The sequence below is a fragment of the Populus euphratica genome, unplaced genomic scaffold (assembly GCF_000495115.2).
Source record: "Populus euphratica unplaced genomic scaffold, PopEup_1.0 scaffold75.1, whole genome shotgun sequence".
Lineage (NCBI taxonomy): Eukaryota > Viridiplantae > Streptophyta > Magnoliopsida > Malpighiales > Salicaceae > Populus > Populus euphratica.
Genome location: NW_011499866.1, coordinates 1,153,015 through 1,174,794, shown reverse-complemented (window position 1 = coordinate 1,174,794; position 21,780 = coordinate 1,153,015). Strand labels below are relative to the sequence as shown.

General features: G+C 29.4%; 1 protein-coding gene and 1 long non-coding RNA gene across 2 annotated transcripts in view; both read right to left on the bottom strand.

Annotated features, from left to right (window-relative positions):
• The window catches only part of LOC105126186 (uncharacterized), a 16,673-nt gene extending 8,774 nt beyond the window's left edge, over positions 1-7,899 (bottom strand). Inside the window, exons 1-2 of the long non-coding RNA XR_842365.1 lie at positions 7,890-7,899; positions 7,398-7,405 (exon numbers count right to left, since the gene is read on the bottom strand). This is a non-coding gene — a long non-coding RNA (uncharacterized LOC105126186). The remainder of the gene's footprint in view (positions 1-7,397; positions 7,406-7,889) is intronic.
• Positions 2,431-3,460, bottom strand: LOC105126185 (chitinase 10). Its single transcript, XM_011026971.1, has 2 exons — positions 2,963-3,460; positions 2,431-2,855 (listed from the first exon to the last, which is right to left on the bottom strand). The coding sequence occupies exons 1-2, from the start codon at positions 3,418-3,420 to the stop codon at positions 2,486-2,488; spliced, it is 828 nt and encodes a 275-aa protein (XP_011025273.1). The 5' UTR covers positions 3,421-3,460; the 3' UTR covers positions 2,431-2,485.
• Positions 7,900-21,780: the final 13,881 nt, after the last annotated feature.

Here is a 21,780-nt window from a genome sequence, read left to right as displayed (position 1 = left end):
ATATATATATATATATATGTGCGCGCACGCACGTGTGTCTTGTTGCTATTTCGTAGTAGTTATTATGTCAAATAGTTATGACTTTCAGGTTCCATCATCCATGATTCGCCATACTTTTATACCAGTTATAATTTGACTATTCACATAGTAACATATAATCAAGAAAGGAGGTGGCTTTTTAAGACTATCGTTTTGAGTTTCAAGGCTTAGATGTTAACATTCAATCGATTGCTTACATTTATCATTATTAGATTAATGTTATCCTGAATCATTTAACTTTATCATCACCTAAACTCTTTGTTTGAAAATAAAAGTGAGAGAGAAAGAGAGAGAGAGCTTGCAAGATCTTCATCTATGCTGACTGATATGTGATAACCTAGTTCATTACATATTACTTGTTTTAAAATATATTTGTTTTACTAAAAAATCACTTCTAAACATTCCTTTTGTTCTTTAAAATCCAAATCTAAATTTTAAAACTATTTATAAACAATAAAACAACATAAAATTTCATTTGAAAGTTTTTAATTTTAAAACTTCAAATCTAAATATTTTTCAATTTGAAATGTGAAATAGTAAGATTTTGGTGTTTCTGAATTCATAAATATGTTCATTTAATTGTGGTATTGGCCATAACAAGGATTAGATTATATCGCTAATAATTTCTTTCTCTCTTTTTTTCTTTTTTTTTCTTCATATCTCTTATTTTTCATGATTTTTTCTTGAATGTTTTTGATATTTATGCTTAGACAAATATGAAAATAAAAAATAATTTATGTAAAATTAATAGTTAAGCTTGATAAGTGAGGGGCATAACTTAAAGTTTTGTAAAGTTTATAAAGATAGTTTTGGAATAATATTTTATTATGTTCTATGTTTTTGTCTTCATTCCACATATGTCCTATTCAAAAACTCATTCATTTTGGTCCCTGTGATAGAGATAAAAATAAAATTTGATTCTGTTTTTATGAATCAAATATGATATCTTTATCTTGTATCTATCCTTCTTGTTTTGTATATTATTTCAAACCCAAGCTTATTGAATTTTAAATTAATGTAGTTTAAAATATAACCTAATACACCAATCTATCATTGGTAAATTATTCCACGTAAGTTGATTTTTGGTTGTCATGATTAATCCCAATTCATAAGCATTTTCCCCCTTATTTTAATCTATAAACTATTTAATCTCTAAACTCAAAATTTCAATCTATTTTCATTTAAAAACATCTTAGAAATATCAATATATCTATTTCTAACATTAAAACCCTTTAATAGGTTTGTTTGTTTTTTTTTTTTAAACAATCTGAATAAAAAACTTCACAAGTCATGTTTTTTAGTTTTTCTTATCATTTTTGAAAGACAAAATCACCTCTATTAAACTCTCATTTGAAAGCCAAATCTATTAACACAAAAGTTGATATTTTTAACGATTAGAATGTGGCTGACCAAACCCTCTCTTTTTCTTTTTAATGACTTTCTTTTTTCTCTCTCAATAAGCAAATATTAAAATGTAACAAAAATAAAGTTCAAGTACGATACATAAACATCTAAAATAGAAGAGACTAACTATGTCTAAATTGAAACTTCAAGGGCCAAATTGAAGTTTATGTACCTTTTGAATAGTGATAATGATAATGAATCTTTTTTATGTTAATTTTGATTCTTGTTCTTTTAATTTTTTAACTATAACCTAAAATTATATTTAATAATATCAACCTTTACTTTAATATTAGAATATTTTTTTGACACTTTGTATTTGCAAGAACATGAAAAGAGAAAAATAATTCAATATATAAAATCATGTTAATGTAATTTGTGGATGAAATTATAAGGAATTAAAATTCAATTATTAAAGTGTAAATAAAGAATTTCAGAGTTCAAAAAGGAAGAAAACTAGTTATGAACAATAAAATAAGTGTGAGTGATCTAAGCTTTGCTATAGTAAAAAATTGTGTTTTAGTTTATTTTGTATTGTCCATGTAATTGTGATGAAATGAACTGGTCAATTTTTTGAATTAAAATATTTTTAAATAGTTTTTCAAAATTATATAATTGGAGATGAATTATTTTTTTCTTTTAGTTTTATGTTTTATATTCATAATCTTTATTTGAGTTTTATGAAAAATATAGTAATGTGTAATATTTTAGTGTTAATGAAATTAATTTTTGTTAACTAAAAAGATTATGTTTTGATACTACCAGGCCATGGAGAAATTATTGTCGGAGATGAATTTCCAGAGATAATGGGTGCTGAGAAAGTGCTTTTTGTGGCTTCCTTTTGGCCACCTTTGCATCTTGATAATTTTTATAAGCATCTTCAAAGCACAGTTCAGTTAATTAACGATATTTTTCATATAGTCGTCAAAAAATGACCTCTTATTATGGATCATCATATGCATAATCATGATTTATTGCAAAAACTAATCATAGCAACAAGCAACCACAACAGCATTCCACTGCCCTAAACGGGAAATTTTTTTTTTTAAGTAAAGGGCTTCTGATTTTCACAATCTAAGTTAGGTCCAGTACTTATATTAAACAATGCTGCATATCTCTGAAAAAACCCAATCCGATCATTAACTCGCGCATCATTAGGTATTCCACATTCAAGACCACCGTTGATGATGTTAGTCACCAACCCGTAGCCGGCAGTCCGATTAGCTGCCACACCAGCTGCTGTCGGCTTATATTTTCCAATCATGACGTTGTGGCAAGATGGTTTTGGGCTCTGCTCAGTCATCCAAAACCATAGAGCTGTCTTGAAGGCGATTAAGGAGTTGTTCGACACTATATCTGGGTTATTAAGCCCATCAAATCCTAATGCCTTACCTGCTGGTCCATAATTGTAATTCCTGCCCAACATCATCAAAATAATTATAAGTAGCCTTGTTAATATTGAAACCAAATTGAAATCGACATGGATCCTTAATGCAATGCTTGTTTAATGAATGAATATTACCATGATAGTTGCATAGGCCCTCTTCCTTTGTAGGATTTCCCAGGGGAGCATGGCCATTGAGTGTTGCTTGAGTTACAGTAATTACTTTGTGGACTCACTTCCTCCTTGAAGCACAAACCCCATGCAAATGGTCCATCGGGTGCGGTAGGCCACCCACCTGTGGTCTCATGGGATATTTGAGCAAGAAAAGCTGCAATTTCTCGCTTCCTCTTTATAGAACTACCTGTCCTGCCAAACCGAGGAAAACATCTAGATGCTCGGATGAAGGAGATGTACGTGTAAAAATCTTTAGCAGGGCATGCGTTGTTGTCCTTATGTAGGAATATGGAATCAAAGAGGCCTTTACTAACAAGAGAAGAGATGTCATTGAATCTCCTAGCTTCAGCTTTACAGGATCCAGACGAGAGGAAGACAATGTAAAAAGTAAATGACAACAAAGTATAAGCAGAAGATGCCATTTTGTCTTTGCTAAAATGGGTTGTAAAGAGGCGAGCAAGGCTTCTTATGCATGTGTTAAGCATAGTTCTGTTTATGTTTTTTAGTTCCAAAAACTCCGTAAAGAAAGTCAGATACGTGCGATTGTTTCTCCGACGGTGCTCTGCATGTATTAATTATACATATTAAAAGATTCAAGAGATCCCTTTATCGATCGAGTGGTTTAAATTAATGGAGTTCGCAGTTGACTAACTAGATATCACATTCTCCCATTAACGATCTCCTCTATAGTCTTTACCTAAGCGGAAATGTCGAAACCAAGCACAATAGTTTATTTTTAGTCGCTACTGAAACCCAGCTTGTCACTTCTTAATGCCATCCAATTGCAGCGAGTCGTTTAATGCTTAATTATAGACGTTGATTTCTGACTGAGCAGTTTCTTCCCACAGGCCACAGAGCACCACTTTAGGCTCGGAGGTCAAACAAAGAGCATGTGATGTGGGTTCTTATTGCAAATTAATGCCTACGTTAACGGACCCTCTTTTTGGGTGCATCAGCACCATGCTCTCCGGGTTCAACTAGCATTTACTATTGGTCTTAAGAATCTCTGCTAACATAAAATACATTGTTCCCAAGGCAACGCTCATCTCTCTAGTGGGTATTGGGCTGTTAGCTGTTAATAATTAATACAATAAGCCCATCCTAAAAATATTCCCGGCCTCTTAAAAGTGAATCAACATATGTCATTAGTATTCCTGTTATGAGCAAAAATATATATGCAACTATTGTATGGTTTAATGGATTAGGTTTTAGATTTATTTTTTTAAAATTACTACTTCGAGTCTTATAAATTTTAAGGCTATTAGAGGCTTATATCATTGTTAATTTCAAGACTTGTGAAATTAGTTAAGATATACGCAAATTAACTCAGACATCTACGTTAATATATATATATATATATAAGAAGTCATAGTGTGAAAATGAAATAGGGCTCGATAAAAAGCTTTGACCCCGTCTGATCAATGCGACAATTATGGGCAACTAGTCAAGGCATTGTCACACCTGAATATCACGACAACTAATTAAAAAATATCTCGATTGAAAAAATAATAGATATCTGGTATTTTGTTCTTTTAAAGGAAAAGATCTTGTTGAAGGAGTCGCCACTTAATATTATGGTCACTAAAAATCCTAAATGATCAACAGAGATTCTATGGTACAAGACTGATTACGCAAAAGGAAAGATGCTCTCACCCCTTAAACGTTCTACCTAAGACAGACTACATTGTTGGTTTTATCTAAAATTGCTAAGGATTTATTCTTTTATTCTTTTATTTTTTTTTATTTTTTTCATGTTCCTGACTCTGGTAAAGTAAACAATTCCTACGAATATTTTCAACTTTAACGTTGATAAATATCGCACAAATCTAAAAAATATGATACTTTTGACACTAGCGTTAGTGAATATTTTCGCAAAAACTGAATTTGAAGAAGAAATTTTCTATGTTATTTTTTCTTGTTTATCCTTTATTATTATTTGCTCTTTTTAGATGGAAATTAAAAAAAATACATTTCACGGTAGATTTGCATTTAACAATAATAGGCCATAAATTAAGTACATAACTTGAAAAAAAATACAAAACACAAAGAAAAAAAAAATCAAAGATCCCTAAATATTTTTAGAATTTTTTTGATGTCAAAAAGGGACTCACTTGGTCAAATATCAAATTTAAATGGACATAAAAATTATGGTCAAGGCATAAAGACGTGTTTTGCAAACACACCTTGAATAAATATAATTTGGATCGGTCGTGCCTAAAGCTCAAATCCGGCCCACTAATTATCTTTGCACTATTTTCTTGCAACAATTACATAGAAGTATAGAGAAAAAGAAGACTTTACCTGGTGAAGCTAAAAGCGAAGATAATAGTGCAGGCACTGATTGAAGAATGCTTTCTTCCTCCTTTTTTCAGTCTCTCCTCCTTCTGTTCTTGTGTTTTTTTCCTCTCTTGTAATGGCCTTCTCTTGGAGTTTTTTTTGGTGTTTATTCTCCTATAGGTTTTTTTTTTTTATCTTATCTCCTCTTAGGGGTTTTTCATGATGGCCTCCTCTTAATTTTTTTTTTGTTTGGTGATGGCCTTTCTCGAAGTTTCTTTTGATTGTCCCTCATTTTTGCATACACTAAGGTCTGTATTTATAGTGTTAGAGTCCTTTCACGTGTAAGAAACAAAGTTTCAATCAAATTCATTCTCTTTTTTGAAGTTTGAATTTGATTAAAAATCAAATTTGAAAACAGATAACTATCATTATTTTAAAAATAAGGATTATCTTGAAGATATGGATTATTTTAAAGATACGAATAGAATGACAAAAGTATATTATAGTTTTTAATTTTTACGCAAGTTGATAAATCATACTTCTCATCAACATAAATTTATTATCTTTTAATTTTATATTTTAAACCCTATAAAATTAAATTAAAAAGTTAATAGGTTAAAATTGGGCTATAATAGGTATCATAATGGGCTTAGACTTATCTCAAAAATCCATGGGCTAGAGGGATATTTCCATGATTTATCTTTTCATTTATATATTTATTTTTTTGAAAAAGGATGATTTTCATTTAAATTGACATATTTCACCATTTGGAGGCAAGGGCATTGAGTTATTTTGAAATGAAGAATAACATTTTGAGTTATTTTAAGGAATCAAAGGGCGTGGGTAGACACACACAATTTAAATTAATTTATTTTAAGAATTGAATTTGAAATAAAATTTATTATCTAAAAGTTATACGAAAATAAATCAAAAGTTAACCCCTTTAATTTACAATTTCATAGTACAGTAACTTAATATTAAAACTAACTTTTCTAAAATACCAAATCTACTCATTTTTTTTCTAGAGATTTTTAAAGAAATAAGATGACAGTGATAAAAATAAAATAAAAAATAAAATAAAATGAATTTAATTCTATCTTTTTCAAACATATAAATTCAATTTTTATTTATTTATTAAATTTAAATTAAAAAATATAATTAAATACAATTATAATTAAGAATTAATTCCAAACAGGCTGTTATAGTGTACCATTAGACGCATTCTTTGACATTTATGAACCATGCATAATAGAGTTGGATGTGTACAAAAGAAATAACTCGGTCAGGGATTTATGCATAAATATCATTTTAACGAAATGTATTTGATTGTGTAGTACTGTAGTAGATTCCATTATTATCACCAGTTGTTATGGTGAGTGCTTATAACAGGTTAATTTTATCAACATAATCGGGTTCATGTAATCAATTTTTGGGAATAAATTGCTTTGATTCACTGCATATTGAACGTAAAAGAATAAAGGGTATCGAGGCGATCTGAAGCATGAAAAAGAAAAGAAAGGAAGAGAGGATTAGAAAACAATGCTAATTCCTTCCTTCTTGTAAACTATCCAAAAACTCTTTTTTTTTTTGTTTTTTTTGAGAAATACAATTGTTTTTTCTCAAGAAATAAAATAAGATAAATTCACTCATTAAATAAATAAATATAAATTATTTCTTACTACATGAAAATCTATTATATCTTGATAAATATGATTTATCTATGAGAAATCAAGTCGTTTGAAGATTTCCTTTGTACCTATATATTTGTTTAGCTAGGGCCAGCCATTCCACAGATTTTTCACAAAGAAGTTTCCGTGTCAAGACCGCCAAGTGAGATATGGAAACGCAGAGGATCCCATCAATTCACAGGCTGCAAGGGTGGCTGTTAAAAGAAAAGACCGTAAAGAGCAGGTTTATGCGTAGATCAAGTCACCGATGAGGAGAGGGAGGTCTTCTCCGGGTGGTCCTCCCTGAAAAAAAGTGGTATAAGCTGCTAAATGACAATGAGGGAGGGGCGGGCGGCCTCTTTTGACAATTCGCTTACAATCCCTTGGATGCATGAGGTCCTTCCGTCCCAATCCAAAACCATTATTCTTCAACGTCTTTTCTAAGCTAAAACAACCCAACTGTCTTGTGTTTAAATGCTTGAGTTAATCACTTTGAAAAGATGTTGCTAATCCCACAAGTCGATCTAGAACAAAAGTAACGCTGACTTAAAAATATTCTTTCTAGGCATATAACTTTCAGAGAGTGATTACTCTTTATTATTCAAATGTGTACCAAAAAAATTTTTAAACAAAATAAGTTGTTTTTTTAGTAATGGTAGTAACATGAGAGTTTTAATAATATATAATATTAATAGTGATAAATGTCTTTGTCTAATAACCATAATTGTTGTGATGATAATAATGATAATAAAATGAATATTATTTTGATTATTAAAATTTTATAATAAGATTATAATAAAATAATAATTATAATAATATTAAGATTATGGTTGTGATAATATGGTCGGTAATAGTAGGGTGAGGATAGATAATAATGATTGTTGTTGTAATAATGATGTTGATAACAATAGTTAAAGTAATTAAATGACTTTCTCATGTAAATTAACAGTGTAAGGAAATACTTTTAGAAAGTGAATACTTTTTACTATTCAAATGTAACAAAAAATATTTATATATAAAATAAGTTGTTTTTTAAGTGATGGTAGTAAGATGGGAGTTATAATATTTATAATAAAAATAATAATGATAATAATGGTAATTACAATAATAATATATAATATTGATAGTGATTAAAGTCTTCATACAATAACAATTATTGTAGACGTAGTTGTGGTGATAATAACTAATTACAATGATAATAAAATGACTATTGTCTCAATTATTTAAAGATTTATAATATAATTATGATAAAATAATAATTATATTAATATTAAAATTGTGGTTGTAATAATATGGTCGGTGATGGTAGAGTGAGAGCAGGTAATAGTGATTTTTGTTGTAATATTAGTAGTAATATTTATAGGTAAAAGCAATTAAGCGTGATTAATAGTATCAATAAAATATTTTTTTCTTTTTCAATAAGTTAAATGTTTTTTTTTAAATTCGTACTATTTAGAATTAATTATAAATTGGTGATGGCTATTTTTTCATTAAGTTGAAATGATTCTGTTGAAATTTCATAGCACTTGAAATTTTAAGTTATGGCCACGGGGTTTGTAGAGTAAACCTCACCCTAATATCCGATTCCACACACATAAATTAACCAGGAAAAGGACAAAATAGCCCCATTGAAATTCAATCAAACAAGAAGAAATTTAAGAGAGGCTTTAATATAAAGTCTACAACCTTGAAAATGAGAATGCCACTTGACATCCTCCTCTCGGCTCTCCCATTCCATCGTTTTTCTATTCAAATTTTAGAGGTGCAGGGACGGTAATAAATATTGAATTATAAAGTTTTTTTATGTGAAAATAAAATAAATTATTATTTTTATTATTATTATTTTGCTTTTAATGCATCAAAATGATTAAAATACATAAAATAATAATTTCAAATAAAAAAATAAAATTTTTAAAAAAACATTATCTAATCACGGTACCAAACATCTTTGAAAAAGAATGATTTATTTGCTAGTCGACGTCACTTGAATTTAGATTTTTTTGTAAATTTAAGACTTTAAAACTCAATTTTTTTATTTAAAATTATTTTTTTATTTTTTTATATTTTTAAATCATTTTAATATGTAGATGTAAAAAATAATTTTTTAAAAATTAAAAAAATATTTTAATATATTTTTAAACAAAAATTATTTTAAAAAATAATCATTACCACCATCTCAATATCTCCTTAACCTAGCCCACTTAATTTGAAAAGTTTGAAATTTGGAATTTACCTTAGGTTGCTACTTTAAATCAATTCATACTTTTGACTTAGTATAACCCAACTAAACCTAAGCATGTATCGGGTCTCATTACTTAGCCAACAAGAAACTTCATATCTTCATCTTCCCTAATTTGAACAATCAATAAAAAATTTAAACCCAAACATCGGCAATCAATAAAGAGTAAAAACAACACCCACAACTGCCGCAGATTGTAAAATGAATAACCTAATCGGATCGCACAACTCAGTAAATCACCCCTATTCGAACCCTTCACCACCCTTAAACTCCACGACACCAGTCCTCACAAACCCCAACGCAGAGCCCATAATCGTTGGTGGTCGAATGAAACCGAAGCCACGAACAAATTTATAGTCAAATATCAATTACTAAACAAATTTCTTTTGGTGGGAAAGGATTTTAGTTCTAAGAGAATCTCTGTAATCTTACAATTGCCATTTTTAATTATTAGTATGTTGACAAACTGAGAATTTTCTGAAGATGCGATGAAACAAGAGGAATAAAGGGTATGTTTCCGTTATGAGAAAGATGATGAAAGCGTTGGGTTTGGGGTTTCTCATATGTTTTAGGTTTTTCCAAGGTCACAGAGGATGTGTTGACTCGTTAAAAGAGAAGGAACACAAAGTATATCGACAAGAGCAATTGAAAAAATATTAAAGATGATCAAGGGGTGATGGCATATTGTAGAATTTAAAATAAAAATAAAAATGAAAATGAAAATGAAAAATAGAATTGACGTGGAACTAAATGCTGAGAAACAAAAAGGAGACAGGCAAGGTGATTTAACCTAAGACTTGCATAAATAACATTTTAAAGGAAATACGAGCTATCTAGCTATTTCACCCTTGTTCTATGGTGGGTTAAATAAATTTTTATTTCAATATAAAAAATAAAGATAATAGTAGTTTATACATGTTTTTTTAGATAAATAAATCCTAATCATAAATTTAAAAGCTTATGTAAATATTTAATTAAATAAATCAGAAAAAAATTAGAAAACTTGATTTCTAACTAAACAAAATATATTTTATTTAACTATATGATAAGAAAAATACACACTAGCAAAACTATGAAACAAAAAAATATTAGAATATTTGTTTGAGATTGTTATAAATATACAAGTACCAAATTGAGATAAATTGCGTTGCCCAACTAAAAATCAACAAAATATAAAAGCATGAAAATATTCAATTGTGAATAATCAAATTGAAAAAAAACTAATAAAAATAAGAAAATAAAGCCACAGGCGCTCGTGGACCTGAGGTAGCCCACACATCTACACATGTTTATCTCTTTTGTTTTTTATGGGGTGAACAACAATTTCTTTTGAAAAAACATAGTAGATAACATGTCACGTGTTGAGACAAATAACACATTATTTGCTCTGTTTATATTGGAGCAACCAAATGTTGCTAGGAAGTCGAGACGAGGACGTTTTATATCTAAAAGATTCAATTTCAAGTTTTTTTTAACCAAAAACACTTGAAACACTCTAAACACCTAAATAAACTCGCTCAAACCTTCAAATAACCCAAAAAAGATCCAAAAATAACTAATCAACCTGTCATCCAAGAACTTTTCCAAGTTCATATCTAATTTTTCAAGTTATTTGAAGGTGAAATAAAAACCTTACTGAAGCTCTTGTCATTGAGTGGAACATGTAGATACCAAGATTAATCATTTTGGTGGTTGTAATCATTGTTAATTGATATATATTTTTTTTAGTGAAATCTAGTGACTTTCTATCTCTTACCTCAAACTAGAGAAAAAAAGAAAAAGAAAAATGAAGTTTTAGACAAAAAATAAACTTTGAAAAACATTAAAGGGATGAAAAATAGGTTTGTTGCAAATTAAGAGGATCAAAGTAATCTTTTTTAGTCAATTTTAAAATAACCATCTATTTTCTCATTCTTTTCATATTGGTCTCCTGTCTTTCAATTCTACTATTCTTTAAAAAATTAGAAGCATTTGACTTTTAATTTGATCATAAAAGAATGCAATTGATGAGAAAAAAGTTTAATCATTAAAATGAAAAAAATTATTGTGGGAATAACAATGAATTGCGAGGAAAGTTACAGTAATATGAAGAACAATATTTTCCTATACCTTTTAGTATTTTATTAATATTAGGATTTTTAGTTAAGAGATAATTATAATTTCCTTGAAATTATTATGAAAATCTCAAAATTAACCCTTGTATGTATTAAGAAAGAAAGAAAGAAAGAGTTTGAGGGGTTTTAAGAAATAATGAAAATTAAAAAAATGCCCAATCATTAGATGTTCAAGAATTAATATTAAGAAATTAAAAAAAAAACAATTTAAAAGAAAAAGAATATGCTCAAAGATGTGGGAAATAAATATTATTTACCAATCATTATTCCAAACCTTTATTTTTCCTTTTTAAAATTAGCCCTCACTCTTATAATTTTTACATATTTTACTTCACCAATATGACCTGGGAATCCAAGTTCTTTTTCGAATCATTTGCTAGTTTAGGTCTGACAACTACAGTAAATATAACTATATTTTGTATGAAAACATCAACACCCTAGGGTTGGCTATTAAAGAGAGAAAAAACAAGCAAAGTTGGCGTGGAAAGAAAAAGAAAAAGAAAAAGGAAAAACCTCTCTTTGTTAGTTTATATATGATTAGGAACAACAATGAATTTACATCACTTCAACAGTTCAACTCCTTTACACAATTGAATTGCTCAAACACCATGCTCCATGACATTACCTTGACTTTCTTAATTGTTAAATTAATAGTATTTAACTAGCTATCATCCCGTTTTATGAAAAAAAATTTATTTATTTTTTTTTCATAAAAAAATTATGCTTATGTTTTGCAAAGGCGTTTCAAAGAAATAAAGATAAATTTATAACTCGGGTCATAAGTTTAACTGAATTAAATGGGTTAATAGGTAATGACAATAGATAAACCAAATAAAAAAAATAATTACAATAACCTAATACAAATATTTTTCTCAATAAAAAATGAATGATATAAGTTAATTTTCAGTTTATTAAATACAAAAATAAAAAAATTAAATAAAAAAATGATCTAAAAAACTAGTTTGAGTCAACAACCTTAGCTAGTATTAAAAATTTGTAACCTTCTTAATCAAGGTCAAGCTAATTTAGATCGTGCTATCAAATCAATGATCTAGATTATAAAATTATGATAACCATTAACAAAAAAAAATTCAATGTCAAATTATGTTAAATTTTCAAATATGTAACGCAGATCATTAGATTGAAAACACTATATATAAAGAAAATCATGAAAATTAATTTTAAATAATTTAAATGTTGGAAGATTAAATTCAAAAGAGAATTTTAATTATATAAAAAAAGAATCAAAATAAAAAATAAGGATAACAAAAAGAGAATTAGCTAGGGAATGTATTTCTAGCCGACCTTTCCAAATTGCCTTAGCTTTCTCACCTTTCATCTTCTTATTTCTAAGCTTTCCATATTCTTATACTTCTTAGACATGATGCAAATAAAACACAGTTCTCTGCAAAGTATAAGAATTTGAACAAAGCTTCTCTATCTGCACTGGACTTTTTTCAGCAGCATTGTCAAACAAATCATTTGATACTGCAATTATCATATCATTTATTTCTTGTACATTTTTAGTAGCTTCTGGGAAAAGTCTTGGTTATAGTGATTTAGGAGTAAGGCGGATGAAGATGAGAACACAGTATAATATTGCCTAAACCTTGAGTCTATGACCGTAGTTTGAACACAACTCAGGTGGCATATAAATCTTCTCTGGCCTTACAAAACTATTTCGATATGCAATGGACAAAATCTTAGAAAGTGTGCAAGCCCTTGGTACTGCTCGATAACAATTTTCTTCACTGTTATGAAACTTGGAAACTATGGAATCACTTCATTGTCTGGATAGGCTTGCAATGGTGCATGTCAAGATCTTTGGAATCTCTTATGATGCAATGAAAGATCCTAATCACAGGCAGGTTTCAAAGAAAAGCTTTTTCTGCTTTGACTTAAGGCATTTTGTGCCGTGTTTGGTTGGAAAGAAATCTTTTGATTTTCCATGACGAGCAACCAGATTTAAGCAGAATTTTCCAACTAATCTTACACCGCCTAGTTCTATGGTTGAAATCCACTGATAGGAATTTTTCTTACACGGACTTAGTTTTGTTTTGAAATTCAAAAGGTTTGTTGAACTGGATAAAGTAGTTAGACCACTATCTCTCTTGCCTTTCTCTTAGCCTCTGTATATTCTTTTCATATGCGCGCGCGTAAAAAGGAGGATCCTTTCCTTGTCCAATCAACCCTGCAAGTAAAAACATAAAAACTACCCATAAATTAACCAACTGATAGCCCGAAATGTTTTTAAGCAAAATGCTTATCAGGATCCATTGTTCTTCTATTATTACCGCATCCTTCGCATATAAAACCAAGCAACCAAAAAAACTAGCAGGGTAAAGGGAGGCTGACATATAATCCACTCAAATTGGGAAATTAAACCTGCAAATAAAAGTATAAATAATTTCTAAGAGTGCACCTTAACTGGTCAAATACTAGATTTGCTTAATAGAATTTACTAATTCGAGTTCTCAGAGCCACTAAAAATTTACATAGTCTTTAATTTCAAGATCTATAGAATTAATTGAGAGTACATATAAGCTAGCCCGAACATCTATATTAATAAAATAAAATAATAGACTAAAAAGAACATGACATCAAAGGGAGAAACAATATTAGAAACCCACAATAAACCACAACCCATTAGAAAAAACTGCAAGTATCATATCTAAATAGATAGTTAAAAAACAACATCAGAGAGCTAGGATTTCAGATGAAACACAATTTTTTCTCCTTTTCTATCCAACATCCTCTATCTCATGGTAAAAGAATCACCACCATCACCATCATCCTCAGCATTAGTTATGTGGTAAAAAGGTCACTACAACATTAAATAATTTTATTAAAGGATTTATTTTGTCGGTGTAAGACATACAATTCATTGATAATATTTGCATCAATGACATCACCGATGAAATACATCTGTCGGAATATTAATGATTGGTAATTTCCCTTTTTGTCCCTACTTCTATTGGGAAAAAAAATCAAACACTAATAGTTTTACAGATGAGGGAAGCGCGCAAAAAAAAAAATTCCCACGAAGAACTTTACTAATGAACCTATTCCATCTATATTCCCAACAGTAAATCACAATGGCCAGTCTGTCGGTGATTGTGGCATGGGCAATAAATATTTTAGAACTCTCTATAAAATACTGACGGAAGATTTTCGTCGATAATGTCAATGGTAAATCACTGACGGAATAACAATATTGGTGATTGTGGCATGGGTAGTAATTTTTTTGCAACTCTTAGTAAAATACCGACGGACCTATTTCGTTTGTATGGCTATTGGTATTTATTTAAAAATATTTTTAAAAACTTATTTAGAATAAATTATTATTTTTAAAATGTTATATTGATTAATAGTTAAAAAATAATAATTAACCAAATAAAATTGTATTAAACATTAAAAACATAAAAATAATATTAAATAATATTCATCCAAGTATTCATTACAAATTTAATGTTTTTTAAAAATAAAATTAAACTAGAATAACGACGGAGTTGGAGGAGGGGCTGGTTGTTCCCAGCATCGTATAGCTAAAAAAGGGTTGCACATGTATTATCACCCATCCTTGATCTAATGTCCATGACCATTTGACGAAGTGAATTATAATCTGTCGAGAGTCGTTCATATTGTTGTTTCAAGACCATGAACTTGTCAGACTAGGTGCTCGATACTGATAGAGAGCTCCCAACGGTTGAGACACTGTCGGCCGCCCATAAGTTTTCAGCTGCAGTGCTGGAGAGCCTATAGACCCGATTTTTATCGGGTGCACTAGACAATCCCTCCTACATCCACAAATCCAAATCAAAATCCAGATGGATCATAGGATAGTTCTTATATCTTCTTTTAACCGGCTATTATAGGTCTCTTGAAAATTCAAAAAATTATCTTATTTAATTCAATAAAATAATAACTTATGAAATAAAATGATTGAACAAACATAACATAAAGTGTTGAGAATAGTTGTCCATGAACTATTGCACCCCATTTGGCAGTCTTGACTTTGCACGTGTGTCTCTACAAACAACTTTATTAGGCTCGACTCACGTCCAAGAGCTGTAGCCTCTAAGGAAAAAAAGGTTGCAAGTTAAATATATTTATAAGAAACAATAAATTAATTAATGATATATTTTATTTAAATTAATTTTATCATCCGCTTCATATGTGAATTGAACATGATGGAGTTGCCAGTGTGCATGGTAACCGAACCATGAATTTGCTGGTTTCGGTTGTTGGAACCAAATTGTGAGCATCGTGCGCACTGCTCAGATCTCACGTGCTTAATATATTGCGTCCATATATTCTTTGATATGACTGGCGGTTTGAATTTCCATCAAACCACCACCTCATTCCAACCTTCTAGACCATTATCTCTTGCATATCTTTTTGCTTTTTTGTGTGTGTCATGCTAAAAATTATGCAACCTCCTTCAATACTAACAACTTAGAATTTAGAACACAAAATTATAAAACAAAAAATTATATTATTTTCGATGTTATCAAGTTACCGCGTGATTCTCTCATACCCTCCTCACAACATTATTGTTCATGCTATCCCACTTAAATTTGTGTTGTGTATAAATAATTCATTTAAAATAAAAATAGTACAAGATATAAAATTATAAAAATAATTTATTAAAAATAAGTTGGGAATTAGAAGTTAACATCTACTTGAAATCGTCGAAACCATGCATCAATATTAAGTCTCCACTCAGGATGTCTAGAAACCTGCCTCCATTGAAATAATAAAATCTTTATCGATGATTTGAATGCCGATATTATTGTGCAGGTAGCCTCAATGTTTATGAACCTGAAATTAAATAAAATTAATAAAATATTGATTAATTGTTCCTAAATTATGTTATAAGAATATATATATATATATATATATATATATATATAAACTAATATCTAAACAAATTAAAATTGAAAGGTTATCCTTCCATTATGCCTAATACTTGCGAGTAAATTGACCCGGCTATGAAGACACACCGCTTCTACACTGTGAAACCGCGCTAGAAGAGGCAACATCACAAATTGATCAACACCTAAAGATAAGTCATCCTCGCTGCTAGAAAAACTAGTTGCAACTGTCTGCTGACGACGTACTGTTGATTTTATTCTATGTATCTAAACAAATTTATACAAATAATTATATAATTAATTTTAATTATTTAAAAAAATTCGGTTGCACCTTCCCTATACTGGAGACTATCCACAGTTTTCAAACCTACAAATATTTATAAGAACCACAAACCAATTGAAAAATCTTATATATAACCTAATATCTATAGAAATTTAACTTCTATATATTTTCAACTAATATCTATAGAAATACATAAATAACAGTTAAAATTAATGGAAATAATAAAAAACATAACAAGCAATAATAGAATAACATTAAGATAAAATAATTAAATTTAATTCTTCATTTTAAATTATCATTTTCATGGTAAATTCAACAATAACAATTAAAATCCAACAAAATTTTCAAATAATTATTACAATAAAAACAATAAAATAATTAAATTTTTATTCTTCACATCTATACAAATTGATACGAATAATTAAATAATTAAATTTAATTATTTAAAAAAATTCATTACCACCTCCCCTATATAAGAAATCACCCATAACTTTCATACCTACAAACATTGATAATATTCACAAGCCAATTGACTCGATTGCAAAATCTTATATATACAATCCAATATTTATAGAAATTTAACATCTATATAAATTCATAAATAACAATTAAAATTAATTGAAATAATATAAAACATAACAAGCAATAATATAATAAAATTAAGATAAAATAATTAAATTGAATTATATATTTCAATTAACATTTTAAAGGTAAATTCAACAATAACAATTCAAATTTAACAAAACTTTCAATTATTATGGCAATACAAACAATAAAATAAATTGAACAAATAAAAAGAAAAAACTAAAGACTTTAGGAATGAAAAATGTTTACTTTAATAGTATTTTGATTTCAAGATTTTATCTACAAATAATGTACAAAATAAAAAACACAACAAAAATAATCATAATTAAAATAAAAAAAGTACAAAAAATACAAAGATAAAGAAAGGATAATCATACCTTTTAATATGTTAAAACTACAATAAAAACAATTACAATAAAATGAGAAATGCAGAGGAGAAGAGAAGATGAAAGAGGAATAGAGAAAAAATGAACCATAAAGGGGGGTGGGGTTTATACTGCAATTTTACCAATGAAATTACCAACGACAATTAAAATAATATTTTCTTGGTCAATGGCATTAATTTTTGTCTATAATTTTCATCAGTATTTTTTGAATTTCACACTAAATTTTTAAAAACCCCTCCAAATTTTTTGAAGTACATCAGCACGTCCATCGATAAATAGGTGTCAGAGCAAGCACGTATTGGATTTGCAGCTTCTGTCGATAAATGTGCTGACTGACCTAATAGTCTAACAGTCACACGTATTGAAATTTGCATCAGCCGCCGGTGATTCCATTGGGGACAACGTTGGTGATTATGGTATGGGAAATAATTTTTTTTGCAACTTTTGAAAAAATACCGACTGCCATAAACTATTAGTATAGTCATCGATAATTGTGGCAAATATAGTAAATATTTTGCAACTGTCATTAAAATACCGATGACCATAAACCGTCGGTATATCCGTCAGTATTTGTGCCATACTTTTACATGTTTTGTTTGTATTGCCTATTTAATCTCCTGCACAAATGCTTAAATTGCAAACTTACCACACGTACAACACAATAACAATAAAAAAAAATTATAAAATAAATATTTTATATTACAAAATATCATCCATAATATTACATTATATAAAAAAAAGGTTTTACACTTTCATGTTCTGACCATATTTAGTTAGAATTTTCATCTTCATCCTCAATTGAATTGTTATCAGGTTCATTGCACTCTTCAATGTGGTTATCATCTTTTTCATCAACATTCTCTAGTCCATTAGAGCTCAAAATAACATTCAATTCATTTGTGTTAATATCAACAAGACTATCATAAAAAACATGAAAATTCAATTTTTTTTTCCAAGTCAATTGAAGAAACAACTCAGTATGGTTCAACCAACTCATTGGCTTGAAAGACTTCATTTATCATACTTATATCTTCGTTCTCATCCTGAAAAACCTCAACATGACCCCTAGGTTTTGTTTTTAAAATAGATAATCAATTAACTCTTGATTGATCCTTTATAAAGAAAGGGGTGTATGTGTAATAAACTTGTTGACATTTGCTTTACGAAAACAAAGAAATTATTTATGTTGCGAAGTCTAGCTTTTGAGTTGATTTCAACGAGACCATAATGAGGATCTGCTCTGATTTTTTTATTATTTGTGTCATACCAATAACATTTGAATAAAAACACTATATTATGCTCAATATGATATTGCAATTCGAGGGGCTCTTCTAATTTCCCATAATAGTCAACTTCAAACTCATTAGAAGTCGATCCATTAATATAAACATTGCTATTATATGTGTTTCTTTCATATTTGTATTCTTTAGTATGAAACACATATCCATTGATAAAATACTCGTTATAGCACTTGACTTTTCTTTCAGGGCCTACGCTTACATACAATGAAATAACAATACTGCCTCCTATTTGATAAACCTTGTATATCAAATTTAACAATAATCAATAAACAAATATTTTGTAATATTGACATACAGTTACCTTGTAAGAGATAATGAGTTTGTGATAGGACTTACATGTGTTCTAAACCACGTGAAAAATTGTTCATCTTATGATTGAAAATTTTGAGATTTGATCAGCTGTAAGTTATTGCATAATAAATATCGTCGATGTTGCCCGCAAGGTTGTTCCAAATTATATCAGAATATGATATCACAAAATATTAATAGTACACTCTTGAAAAAGTTTAATTAGTACATCTACTTACTTAATAAAAGGTCTCAGTTCAACATAGTTAAGTAAGACATAATTGTGTGCTTGTCTCAACTCTACTTCAGATAGATATCTTCCCCTTAAGGTATTTTTAAGTGTGGGTCATCCCTAATTGGAGTTCCACTTGATGGCACTTCATTACCATCATCATGTTGTGGAACATGGTTGATTCTCATTCTTAAATAAGGTTCAAAATAGTACGAGATAAATGTTGAAACTTTCTCAACATTATAGACCTCACATATTAAAGCCTCAATATATGCCTTGATCTGAACGTTTTTTTTTTAAGATTGAACAAGTACCTGCATGTATAGAATTAAACAAAAATTATAAAGTAAAAAAATAATGAAATTTTTTTTAATTATAAATTACATTACAACTGTAATATCTAACCTCTCGAATAGATGCATCCATCTATACTGGACCAGTCCTTTAACTTTTACCTCATATGGTAAATGTACAAGTAGATGCTCAATTGAGTTAAAAAATCATGGAGAGAATATCATCTCAAGTTTGCATATTATCTCGATGATATCTGTTTCAAGCCTTTCAATGTGATCAACATTCAACATATATCTCTAAAGAAATGATTGATCCTCGTGAGTGCATCCCATATTCCCTTTTAGCAACAAATCATGAAAAGCTAATGGAATGAGTGTTTGCATAAATATGTGGCAGTCATGACTCTTCATTCCATGTAATTTGCATTTCTCCGTATTAACTAACTTTGATATGTTTGATGGATGTCCATTGAAAAAATATAGACTCTTTAGCCATTTGTAGACTAGTAGTTATGCATTTTTCTCTAACACGAAGCTTGCTCTTGATTTTACGACCTATGACTCCTCACAAACCAACTTGATATTTTTACGGTTATAGAATAATGTTAAATCTAATCTAGCCTTGATGTTGTCCTTTGTCTTCCCCTTCACATCCATGACGGTATTGAAAGTGTTATTAGACATATTCTTTTCAATATGCATGATATTAAAGTTATAGTGGAGAAGATTGGTCTTCCAATAAGGAAGCTCCCAAAATGTACTTTGCTTTTTCTAATTATAGGTCAAACTAAAACCAGAAAACTTCTATTTACTTGATTGGAGACCAAACACAATATCACCGTACTTTGATACAACATCATGCAATTCTTCACTAGAAAGATGCAGGGATGCAACGTCCTTTTCAACTCTGTCAACAAAGAAATCCTTTGTATTCTTTCTGTACCTGTGATTTGATGCTAAGAAATGACGGTGATAATTAAAAAAAGAAGCTTTACTTTTATTTGTTAATGTGAATACCTTGTTGTTTTCCATATAATACTTATATGCTAGTTTTCTATGCATGCTCAAACCAGAAACCATTTCATAAGTTGGGAAATCATTGATAGTCCATATCAAAACCGCTCTCATAACAGAATTCTATTTCCTCGAGATATCACAAGTCAAAGCTCTAGAGGACCACAACTACATTAATTCATCAATCAATGGTTGAAGATAAATATTTATAATCAAGCTGTTACTGCTCAGACCTGGTATGACCATAGATAGAAACATGAACTTCGACTCTATACACATCCCTAGTGGAAAGTTATAAATAGTTAGTATGACCGGCCAATAAGAATAAGAAGTAACAAATGACCTGAATGGACAATCCATATGTATAGAACCCACGATACACGTTTCTTGTTTTAGCTAAAAAATTAGGATGTATACTGTTAAAGTGTTTTCATACTTCGCTGTCAGAAGGATGCACCATCACTTTAATCGTATTATATGATTTGTGTCATGTCATGTGCTTAGCAGTCTTTGGTAACATGAATAACCTCTGCAGTTTAGGGGTGATTGGGAAGTATCTAAGTTTTTTATATGCCACGAGAGTCTTTTCCCTGCCAGTTCTAGGTTTGTAACGGGAATGCCTACATGTCATGCACTCGGTCAGATCAGTATTTTTAAGGTAGTATAACATGCATAAGTTAGTTCACATGTCCAATTTCTGGTATCCTAAATCAAGGGATTTCATCACGAGCTTTACAGCATAAAAGTTCTCTTTTAGCCTGTTTCCTTCAGGTAAAATGCTTTTTGCCCATTCGATAATTTTGTCATAACCAGCCTCACTCAATCGGTGATCTGACTTGATGGTAAACAATTATGCTACGATCGATGATTTACTGTGGTTTGTGCAACCATCCCATAATGGTTCGTTAGAATCTTTCAACAGATCAAAAAACCTTGCTGCATTTGCATTATGTTTTTCTTCTACGATTGAACTTTGACTGACATTACCTTCATTAATTCTCATTGCATCCATAACCATATTCCTGTAAGGATTACTACTGTCATTTACAATTTTATACACGTTGCTAGCATTAGAAGTTGATCGAACCATCCTTTCTACCATGCTTTTATTAGAAACAAATAGTTTTTTGTGTACATACCAGTACAAGTGAGCATACCAGTACAAGTAACCTTCCATGAATCCTTTGGTTAGAAGATGCATCTTTATAACATCTTGATACAAAAACATT